The 12,411-nt window shown below is 40.4% G+C and overlaps 2 protein-coding genes across 17 annotated transcripts in view; both read right to left on the reverse strand.

The window, feature by feature from the left end:
* Itpr1 (inositol 1,4,5-trisphosphate receptor type 1) overlaps positions 1-12,411 on the reverse strand; it is a 380,520-nt gene that overhangs the window by 311,827 nt on the left and 56,282 nt on the right. The window lies entirely within an intron of this gene.
* LOC105944966 (small ubiquitin-related modifier 1-like) lies at positions 6,909-9,699 on the reverse strand. The gene is made up of 2 exons (XM_045134160.1): positions 9,407-9,699; positions 6,909-7,005 (listed from the first exon to the last, which is right to left on the reverse strand). The coding sequence occupies exons 1-2, from the start codon at positions 9,697-9,699 to the stop codon at positions 6,909-6,911; spliced, it is 390 nt and encodes a 129-aa protein (XP_044990095.1).

The following is a 12,411-nucleotide window of genomic DNA, read 5'->3' on the forward strand; positions in this document are numbered from 1 at the left end:
TTAATCAAACTCAATTCCACTGGTTTTAATTCAAGTGTAATTTAATCTTGGCAGTGCCTTTCCACTTACAGTCAGATTAGTGTCTTATTAATTTTATCCACTACTAAAAACAAACCTGAGCTGAGCGCTGTGGGAAGACTCCATTCAGAGAAATGAAAAATAAAATAATGACATTTTCTAATAATCTAGGCCAATGCTTACACAATGGCCCTACATAGTCCTGACATGTGTCTGAGGTTAAAAGAAGATCTGATTTTTATGTTCAAACTTAAGAAACGACCGAGTGGATTGTTCAGTTGCAGGTAAAAGACTCAGATGGAAACAATCTTATAGTTATGTCACACAGATGAATAAAGAAATAATCTGAAGTAGCAGAGTAAAATGCAATAATCAAAATGATAGTCTTAAAATGCTACGTGGACCTGCCTCCAAGAAAGCGCAGTCTTCAGACTCCTCTCCATGCTCCGCCACCAGGTCTCCAGGTCTCCACTGGGACCAAGGACTCCTCTCCCCAGCAAACAGGCCCCCGTGTCATAAAAAGCCTAATCTAGTCACACATAAAAGGGGACAATCACTGAAGGCACTTCAAGGGTAAAATACAGCTTCTTCCTGAATTAAATAAGATTCCCACACTGTGATGGGCAGTCCACAGCACAAAAGGAACAACAGGAAACATCAAATGGAAAGAACCCCAATAAGGTTGCCTAGTCCCTCAATGGAAGTCTCTAATCAGAACATAGAAGAGACAATAAGATCAGAACCCCAAAATGAAGATACAAGGTATGTGACCTTGGCCAAGCAATTAGCAGTACCTGAAGAAAATTAAAAAAAAAAAAAAAAAAAAAAAAGACCAACAACTGTGTAAATGCTATCCTTGCTAGGTTGGACAAACAAACAACAACCAAAAAAAAAAAAAAAAAAAACAGAGACCTCAAAAGAGTTAAGTGATCTGAAGGAGAGCCAAAAAAAAACCAGAGGACCTCATTAATAAGCTGGCGAAGCTCAATGAAGACATAAATAAATGCAAGGATGAATTGCAAAAAGCATTAAGAAAATCAGAAAATGACGTGAAAAGGGAACTCAACAGAGGGATACATACTATACAGACAAAAGCAATAGAAAATACAAACCAAATTGAACAAGTCCAAACCTCTCTAGAAGCCCTCAAAGTTCACAAGTCCAAAACTTTGAACAAATTCAAGACTTTTTGTGAAAAAAAATTGAGAGAACTGTGGGAAACCCTTAAATGTCACAACATTTAGATCATGAGTATACCAGAGGGGAAGAAATTCAGACCAAAGGCATGGAGAACTTATTCAACAAAATTATCAAAGAAAACTTTCCCACCCTCTCAAAAGAGACAGTCTCATCAAGATATAAGAAGCTAACAGAGAACTCCACACAGACTGGACCAAAGGAGAAACTCTCCAAGACATATTACCATTAAGATTCTAAACAATAAAAACAAAGAGAAAGTCCTAAAAGCAGCAGGACCGAAACAACACATGACATATAAAGGTAACCTCATCAGAATTACCTCAGACTTCTCAATAGAGACCCTGAAAGCCAGAAGGGCCTGGAATGGAACACTACAAAGTCTAAGAACCTATGGCTTCCAACCCAAACTACTCTACCCAGCAAAAGTATCCCTCATAATAGATGGCAAAAGAAAAACTTTGCATGATAAAAGTCAGCTGTGCAACTATGAATACAAAGCCAAATCTGCAGAGAGTACTTCAGGGAATTCTCCACACAAAAGAGGGAAACAACCAATCTCAAAGCCTACAAGAAGCAGACCATAATAACCAAATCTAGAGAAGGCTCAAAACACTACAAGTCCAAGAAAACACCAAGCCCTATGAACCACCACAATATGTCGGGGATTAAATCAAACCTCAAAGTTACTACCCTAAATATTAATGGTCTTAATTCAACCATCAAGGACACAAGTTAATGAATCCCTCAATCTGCTGTCTTCAAGAAACCCACCTCACCACTAAAGATAGACACCTCCTCAGGGTGAAAGGGTGGAAAATGATATTCCAAGTGCACAGAAATACGGAAAAAGCAGGTGTTGCTATACTAATATTGGATAAAATTAACTTCAAACTAAAATAATCAAAATGACAAAGAAGGCCATTTGTGGTGGTTTGATTCAGGTGTCCCCCATAAAAACTTAGGTGTTCTGAATGCTACGTTCCCAACTGATGGAGATTTGGGAATTAAGGTCTCCTGGAAGGAGTATATTGTTGGGGGTAGGCTTATGAGTGTTATAGCCAGTTTCCCCTTGTCAGTGTTTGACACATTCTCCTGTTGCTATTGTCCATCTAATGTTAACCAGGAGGTGATGTCCACCCTCTGCTCATGCCATCATTTTCCCCTGCTGTGATAAAGCTTCCCCTGGACTCTGTAAGCCAAAATAAACCCTTTTTTCCCACAAGCTGCTCTTGTTTGGATGATTTCTGTTAGCAAAGCAAACCTGACTACAACAGCCGCTTCTTACTCATCAAGGGAATGATACAGCAATCATCATCTTTATGCACCAAACACGGCACATGATTCATAAAGCAAAACCTACTTGACTACAAAACAGAAATAAACACCAACGTCATCACAGTTGGGACCTCAATACTCCACTATCATCAACAGATCATCCAAATGGAAAATCAGCAGGGAATTAAGACAACACCATAGATCAACTAGACCTACTGGACATCTACAGAACATTCTACTCACAATCTACAGTAAAAGCTAGTGTTTGATCCCAAGTCAGATCACAAAATCTTTGGTATCACCACCATGCCATTTCACCTCCCTCCATGTCACAATCCCTTGAAGCTATATTTTGTAGGAGACACTAAGGAAATGGAAGTTCTTATCACTTAAAAAGGAATTCTGGGTGCATTAACTCAAGGGACTCCATCTTTTCACTGCTTATGCTACAACTTCATTATGGATTTAAAAAATGTTTTTACTTCTTGGGTAAGTAAATGGTTTTAATAAATGCATACATATGTTGATTTATATAAGTAAACATGAGTAGTCATCTGAGGGACTATTATCTGCTCTTTAAAACTGCAATGCAGGGCTGGAGAGATGGCCCAGTGGATGAAGATACTTGCTCACAAAGCCTGCTGGCTAAGTTCAAGTCTTCAGTACCTACACAAAGCCAGACAACCCACACAACACAACACACACTCTTTCTCATCCTGTCTCTCTCAAAAAATAAAAAATAAAATAAATAAATATATATATATGTATATATATATATATTTTTCAAAAACATGTCAAATATGGTGGCAAACACCTTTAATCCCAGCACTAGGGAAACAGAGGTAAGAGGACTGCTGTGAGTTCCAGGCTAGCCTGAGACTACACAGTAAATTTCAGGTCAGCCTGGGCTAGAGTGAGACTCTACCTCAAAAAAAAAAAAAAAAAAAAAAAGCGGGCTGGAGAGAGGTCTTAGCAGTTAAGCACTTGCCTGTGAAGCCTAAGGACCCCAGTTCAAGGCTCGATTCCCCAGAACCCACATTAGCCGGATGCACAAGGGGTCACACACGTCTGGAGTTCGTTTGCAGTGGCTGGAAGCCCTGGTGTGCCCATTTCTTTCTTTCTCTCTCTCTCTCTCTCTCTCTCTCTCTCTCTCTCTCTCTCTCTCTCTCTCTCTCTGTCACTCTCAAATAAATAAACAAATTAAAAACAAAAAAAAGTTTAAGAAATCACTATCTTAAAAAAAATGCAAGAACAAATTGCTACAGCTAACTTCCATAAAATAGAGGTTAATATTGATCAGAGATATGAATGGCTGAAAGACTGCAAACACAGCTATTATATTAATTGAACCCAGGCTTATCATGAGACAGCCTCATAGTGAATTTTGTTGTGCTCCACTATCTAAGTGGACAGATTCACAGCACAGATGAAGAAGCAAAGGCCCAGACAGGTCAAGGACATCGCTAGAGGTCAAGTTGGTAGTCAGGGGCAAAGCAAAGGCTGGACTCCTCTGGCTCCTAAAACCAGGCTGTTTTCAGAACTTTGGAAGTCAGCCCTCTGGTTTCCTTGTCCTATCTTACATGCCCACACTTCCTCCAGGCTGGTCTGGCAAGTTTTGCATCAGAAAGCAGTACACAGCAGTTCCAAGGAGAGAAAAAGCCACAGTTCTCACCATGCTCAGTTTGCTTCATAGAGTTAATTATAAGCTCAAGTTTATAACTCCATAAATTCTATTATTTACCCATTCCTTAGAAAAACTCATGACCCTTATAATAGATGTCTAAAATGCAACAGAAATAGGCACAATATTACTTGCAGTTTACTGGGGCTGGAGGAGAGCATCCATCTGATACTGAGTGGCAGGCTAGACAATCAAGTCAGATAAGCTCTGAGGCAAGAAATTTGAGAAAAGGAAAGATGACCACTTGGATTCAAGCATCAATGATACATTTTTCTACATTTTTTAGCTAGAACAAGTTTCATAATACTTGGTCATTATAGAAAAATGGTAAAATCCACCCTCTTCATCAAGTCAAGATGACAGAAAAGTGACAGGTCAATGGACTGTGCAACTCCATAAACACTCTAGTGCACTGGCAACCCTAATGCACGCAGAAGACGACGGCTGCTTTCTACCTGCATCTTTCAAGGCAGAATTCCTCTGTCAACCCAAAGGACGGACTAAAGAGAAAGGAAGAAAAAAAAAAAAACATGATGTTGCGGTCAGCTTTGCATTGCTGGCAGCAAACACCCAACCAAGGGCAGCTTATGGGAAAAGAGATTTATTTTGGATTACAGACTTGAGGGGAAGCTCCATGATGACAGGGAAAATGATGGCATGGGCAGAGAGTGGACTTCACTCCCTGGGCAACAGCAACAGGAGAGTGTGCCAAGCACTGTGGAGAGAAAGCTGGAACACCCAAAGCCCGCCCCCAACAATACACCACCTCCAGAAGGCCTTAATTCCCAAACTGCCATCAGCTGGGCACTTAGCATTCAGAACATCTAGATTTATGGGGGACCATGAATCAAACCACCACATGTGACCACCACTGTTGCAATTTATTGAGCAAGAAATACACATTCACAATGTGCTTAGCATTATCCTAAGAGCAGTCCATATACTTTCTCCCTAGACCCCCTGAAGTGGTTGTGTGGTTGTTACCATTTTGCTCATTTGCAAATCAAGACCCAGAAAAGAAGTACATTAGCCAAATTTGTTAATATAGCAGATGCAGCCTCCAAGCACAAGTATAGAAAAAAGAAAAGAAAGGGTTTTCCACCAAATTCCAGGAAAAACTACTTTCTCCTTAAGAAGAGAGGGGAAGAGATACTGATTTAGAAGTCAGTATCTAGTTTATTTTGAGTATTTCTACCATCTTTTGAAGATGAAAATCATTAACTGAACTGCTTTAGATGTATCTACCAAGCATTTATTTCTTAAAAAGCTGTTTGAAAGAAAACAAGCAAATTAATAGATTGACCTTCTGACAGCACCATCCCATGAAAGGGATGACAGATAAAGACAAAATCTATGACTACCCATTTCCCTCGGCAAACTGGCCATATCATTCCAAAACAATTAAGATGGATGTCTCCTAGACCTGGACAATTGAAACCTAGTCACATGGACAAAAGTGTTTTCTTCGCTCAGCCCCACTTATCTAATGAGAGTAAAGAATCACAAGCAGCCTGGCATGGTGGTGCACACCTTTAATCCCAGCACTTGGGAGGCAGAGGTAGGAGGATCACTGTGAGTTTGAGGCCACCCTGAGACTCCATAGTGAATTCCAGGTCAGCCTGGGCTAGAGTGACACCCTAACTCGAAAAAAAAAAAAGAATCACAAGCAGAAAGTATTCACTTAGGGTATACTTCTCAGATGTCAATAAAGCAAATGAAATGGCTATTACTCATTAAATGCATTTTTGTGAAGTGTTGTACCAAATGCTGGCTGCTAAACACTGGAGAACAATAGTTGACTGTATCTATTTAACAAGTCTTTTCATGGGCAACTCCAACCAGAAAATGAACTATTCATTCACACAGATGCTGGTGCTCTTCAATTAACAAAATATTAAAAATTAAAAGGACAGCTGACACAAAGCTGGAAGAAGCCATTCTACATGTAGTTCAATGGGAGAAAGATACCACCAGTGAAGATACTCAACAGTGGACACTGCAAGCCTTATAATTGGCCAGCCAGGCCAAATGAGCCAACAGGTGCAATAGTGGCACATCTGTCATGGTGGAAACAAACTTCCCTCCAATTGGACTGGCAGCCCGCTCCATGGGAGGGAATACATCCCTGATACTGAAAACTTATAACAGGGGTAGTCATGAGCCCTAGGGGTGTAACATCTCCTGATGTCTGGATAAATGTATATACTATGCTTATCAAACTGCCCAGTAAGCACTTCTCTTAATATTCATACCCTTATATTAATGCTATGCTCACTTTGGGTAGAGAATCTTCTCTTTTCAGATGGCAGTGACATTGGGACAACTCAGAAGGTATCATAGTGCTGGAAAGAAGTGACAGGAGTACCAAGTAACATCTCGATCACTCCTTCCAGGGCTCAGGGTCTAATGCGGAAGAGGTGGCAGAAAGAATGTAAGAGCCAAAGGAAGGGTAGGACTCCTTGCAACGTGCTCCCTCCAGACATAAAATGGCCTGGATATCCATGATCTCACAGTGCCTGGCACTACCTAAAAGATCATGGCATCAAAATAAAAGAGAGACTGATTGAGATGGGGAAGGGATAGGATGGAGAATGAAATTTCAAGGGGAAAGTGGGGGGAGGGAGAGTATTACCATGGGATATTTTTTATAATCATGGAAAATGTTAATAAAGATTGAGAACAAAAATTAAAAGGACAGAAACTCATAAGGAACCCTCAATGTGTAATCAATTAATCACAATATGGATATGCTTTTGTCTACCCCAAAACCTTCCTCACTGACTGCTCCTTGGAAGATGAGAGAGGCTGTCACTTCTAAAAATTTCTTGAACCTTAGAATAATCCAGAAACACATTTTTTATGAGAGAGAAAACTGGCACACCAGGGCCTTAACCACTGCAAACAAACTGCAGACACCTGTGCCACCTTGTGTGCATGTGTCACCTTGTGCATCTGGCTTATGTGGGTTTTAGAGAGTTGAACCTGGGTCCTTAGGCTTCACAGGCAAGTGCTAAAACCACTAAATCATCTTTCTAGCCCCAGAAACACATTTTTTTGTTTTGCTTTTATTTTTATTTATTTATTTGAGAGCAACAGAGAGAGAGAGATAAAGAGGCAGATATAGAGAGGGAGAATGGGTGTGTCAGGGCCTCCAGCCACTGCAAATGAACTCCAGATGTGTGCGCCCCCTTGTGCATCTGGCTAATGTGGGTCCTGGGGAATTGAGCCTCGAACCGTGGTCCTTAGGCTTCACAGGCAAGCGCTTAACCGCTAAGCCATCTCCCCAGCCCCAGAAACACAATTTTAATAATGAAATAAAAGTAGAGTTCTGAGAGCAGTAAGATAATTCTCATTACCTAGTAATACAGGTAGGAATGAGAGGCGAGCTCACTTGTGTTAACCTCACTCCTAATTTATTGGTATGAAAGCAAACAGAATGTTTAGAGACACTAGTATTTTTGTTAGCCATTAGGTGACAAGAACATAAAAAGAAAAACTTATACCTGGAAGAGGAGAAGCAAAAGGACAGAGCTTTGAACCTCTCACTGTAGCTGATACTCCCTGCCAAGGAAATTTTAATTAACAACAAAAGTCTTTGCTTTTTCAATCACTTTTAGGTGGATTTACCTCTTGCTTATACTCAAAAGCACCCACAAGAATCATTCATCTTGGGCTAGAGAGATGGCTTAGCGGTTAAGCGCTTGCCTGTGAAGCCTAAGGACCCAGTTCAAGGCTCGATTCCCCAGGACCCACATTAGCCAGATGCACAAGGGGGTGCATGCGTTTGGAGTTCGTTTGCAGTGGCTGGAAGCCCTGACGCACCCATATTCATATTCTCTCTCCCTCCCCCTCCCTCCCTCCCTCCCTCCCTCCCTCCCTCCCTCCTCTCTCTCTCTCTCTCTCTCTCTGCCTCTTTCTCTCTCTGTCGCTCTCAAATAAAAATAAACAAAAAATTCCATCTGTTAAAAATATCATTCATCTTCAAGTCTTCCCAGAGGATATCTACTTTGCATATCTTTCTTAAAAAAAAAAAAAAAACTAGGCTACAGAGATGGCTTAGCAGTTAAGGTACTTGCTTACAAAGCCAAAAGACCTAGGTTTTATTCCCCAGGACCTATGTAAGCCAGATGCACAAGGTAGTGCATGTGTTTAAAGTTCTTCTGCAGCAGCAGGAGGCCCTGATATGCCCATTTTCTCTCTCTTTCCTCTTTCTCTCTCTCAAATAAATAAAAATAGATTTTTAAAACTTGATATTATCCCAATTGCTTTCACAAGAGCTTTCATACTTTTTACAGTTTTTATAAATGTTTATTTTAATAAAGCTAATAGAGACAATGCCAATATATCCCACATCAAAAAATATAAAATCAAGAGCAGTGTTACACTGTATGTCTTCTGCATGAATAACTATATTAACTCTAATGAAAATTAGAATTTTTCCTGGGATCTTCTGACAAGATTTTTTTCATCTTAAAATGCTTTCTTTTCATTGATGCCATCTTTAGAATTAGTCACCTAGACTCCAAACCTGATACTCTTTTGGTCCACACCCACAGATTTTAAAAGTAGCTTCATGTTGAAAGGTCATTTTTCCATAGGTCAGTTCTCTGAAAACCTTCCATCTCCCACTGAAAAATCACAGTCCCAGTCACACATTATGCTTCAGGGCCAACTGAAAGGTCATTGTGAGCACTCACATTGGCAGATCTTATTTACCACTACAGCACTGCTCTGAAAAAGGTGGCGTCCTTGTGCACACATGAAATTTTTGAAGGAAAGGGGAATATAAAAGGGGCTGAGGTCTGATCGCTAAAATTTAGCCTAATGAAAACAACCAATAATGAATATTCAACACTAGAATTCAAATTACCAGATGTTTAAAGATATGGGATGCTAGTATTCAGTTTTATTTTGAACACCACATTACAAAAGAACTACTTTTAAAAATAAAGGATTGAGGGTTGGAGAGATGGCTTAGCAGTTAAGCACTTGCCTGTGAAGCCTAAGGACCCCAGTGTGAGGCTCGATTCCCCAGGAACCACGTTAGCCAGATGCACAAGGGGGTGCACATGTCTGGAGTTCGTCTGCAACAGCTGGAGGCCCTGGAACGGCCATTCTCTCTCTCCCTCCCCCATCTGTTGCTCTCAAATAAATAATGAACAAAAAATTTTTAATTAAAAAATAGGATTGAGGTAAAAGACACACACAAAAAAATAAAAAGAATATCTAAACCTTTGAATGACCCCCATTTGTTGCTGATAGACTTCAATCACATCTTCTCCCTCTATTCTCAGTTCTTTTGGAATAGGATTATCAGCAATTCTCTGACCTTCAAAGAGACACTTGAGTGAATTCACTGTAACTCCTTGCCTTTGATAGTGGGATTCTTTGAGTTTCTTGAGATGTGAGGTCATTTTTACTGTGAAATGAATCTCACTGCTATCCTGTCCAATGAGTTCAGTATATTCTCCTTCCTTCTTGTCCCCCAAGTCCTTAGTTGAAGGTTTTGCCTCCTGATCAGACATGGTAACAGTGGCTTCACTTGGTGTCTCAGTCTAGCAGCAGCCTTGGGTAGGTAGATCCTCATTCTAGGATTTCTCAAGAGCTTTCATATTAACACAATTCCCAAGCCCAATGTAGATGATTCAGAAGAGGAAATCTGATCCAAGTTCAACCTGAGTCCCTTTCCTACAATTTGAATACTCAAAAACAGAGTTCAGTCTTTTTCTAATGATCCTGTCCATAAAATAATAAATAAGGAGTTACTGGTAGCCATGTTTCCCATCACAGAGAACATGAGTCTATAGTGGGAAAGTATATACTTAAATTTCTTACCATGAATGACCCTCCCAATTAAAATACAGAAAGCAGGCTGGGGAGATGGCTGGGTGCGGGGCGGTGGTGTACTTGCCACACAAGCACGAAGGTCTGAGAGTGCTTGACTCACTATGAGTTCCATCCCCAACACCCACATAAACTGAGTGTGGCCAAGCATGCCTGTAACCCCAGTCCTTCAGGAAGCAGGGCTCACTAGTGAGCTAGTATGACTGGTTCAGTGAGACTCAGCTTCAAGGAAACAAGTGGCAATGCAATAAAGGATGACCCCCCCCAACACTTTCTGTACATGTGTGCACAGGGCATTGCAGCTGCACATACATGCATAAACCACACACTATGTCACATATGGTACACATATATAAAAAGCTTGAGAAAATCTTAAATGCCTTTTAGCTATCAAGTGAAATAGAGAGTAGAGCAATCTGGGAGACTAATACTGGAATGGAAACAAGATCCCTGGGCAGCAATCAATACTGTATCTCCTGAGGGCATGTTGAGAACTATACATGAGCTGAGTAAACCAGATAAAGCCCAATAAAAATCAAAGTTTTCTGAGAGAACCTTTCATCTCATCTCAAGTGTTCTTATTAGACCACTATCAGCGACACCACCATAGTAGAAAATAACAAACTCACCCTACATGATGAGAGGGTAAGGAACCTTTTTCTTCCCTGTAATTTAGTATTGTGTGTGGGACAGAAGTTTTCTAATAATTTGTAACTAGAGAGAGCCTTCACATGGGCTTGTTATCATAATTTATGCTATGTGGAAAATCCCGAAAATTTAAGTAGAAAATAAAACATAGAAACTAGGGTTGAAGATTAGAAAATCTTGAGTTTGGTAGAGGCGAGGGAACTGGGAAGATGGCTCAGTTGGTAAAGTGCTTATATCATAAGCATGAGGACCTGAGTTCAATCCCCAGAACCCACATAAAAGTGCCAGGCTGAGCCTGGAAGGCAGAAGTAAAAGGATCACTGTGAGTTTGAGGGCAGCTAGGAACTACAGAGTGAATTCCAAGTTAGTTAGCCTGGGCTAGAGTGAGACTTTGCCTCAAAGAAAAAAAAAAAAAAAGCCAGGCTAAGGAGGCAAGCTGGCAGAGCCCCAGGGCTCACTGAGCAGCCAATCTAATCTACTGGGGGAGCTCCAGGCCAATGACAGGACCTGTCTCAACAATGTTGAACATCACCTGAGGAAGGATACCTGAGGCTTTCCTCAGGCTTTGATATGCACATACAACACACACACACACACACACACACACACACACACACCTTAAGTTGTTAGTCACTTCAGGAACAAAGAAAACAATTTGGTTTGAAGGAGCCTAACTTTAACCTAGGCCTCAGAGTACTAGTTAATAATATTCCTGATATTATTATTATCCTGATATCGGCTAGCTGATTCTGTACTGCCAACTCTATTATCTCATCATCACAGAGGTAAGAAGTCTAAAATTTAAGAGGTGTCAGGGATGGTCCTCATGAAGTCTTTAGGAGAGAGTCCATTTCCTTGTTCCTTCCATGTACCTACATTCCATGGTTTATGGCCACAATAGTCCAACCTCTGTGTTTATCTTTACATCTCTTACCAATTCGAGCCCTAACCCTTCCCTCTTACAAAAACCCTTACAACAGCAGTAACAACTGGAAATGAATAATTTCTCATCTCAAAATCCTTATCATAGGCTGGAGAGATAGCTTAGCAGTTAAAGTGCTTGCCAGCAAAGCCAAAGGGCCCAAATTTGATTCCCTAGTACCCACATAAAGCTGGTTGTACAATGTGACACATGCATCTGGAGTTTATGTGCAGTGGTTAAAGGCCCTGGTGTGCCCATTCATATATATATTCTCTCTCTCTCTAATAAAATTTTAAAAATCTTATCCCATCCACCAAGTCTCCTTTTATCAGGTAAGGTATAAGTTCTGGGGGGCCAGAAGAGGGACATCACTGTCAGGACTAGAAAATTAGTTGCTTCAGGAATTAACACAGTAAGAACAATTAAGTAGAGAATATAGTTTTGGAAATAAATTTTCAGCATTAACTCAAAAAGAAATAGCTCTTTAAAGATATAAAGAATCTCAACCCATAGTAAATCCTGATATGAAGGAAAAATAAATAGCTGACAATCTTTGGGATTTCACTCAAGTCCCATTCACCAAAAGCAGAAGAGGACAAGACAAGAAAACCAAACAGAAGATGTGCAGAGAGGAGAAGACAAGATGTCCCACTGAAAATAAACCAAGAACCTTTTCTACAACTTTCCTGTCCTTCATGCAATTCAGTTGGGATTGTCTGAGTCAATAAAATTCCCTTTCTGTTTGGATCAGAAGCAGGTTATCACTCACATCAAGAGTCCTGACTAGTTTACCACTCCACCACCCAGCCTGTCTTTCATAAAC

This window comes from Jaculus jaculus, chromosome 14 (assembly GCF_020740685.1).
Source record: "Jaculus jaculus isolate mJacJac1 chromosome 14, mJacJac1.mat.Y.cur, whole genome shotgun sequence".
Classification (NCBI taxonomy): Eukaryota; Metazoa; Chordata; class Mammalia; order Rodentia; family Dipodidae; genus Jaculus; species Jaculus jaculus.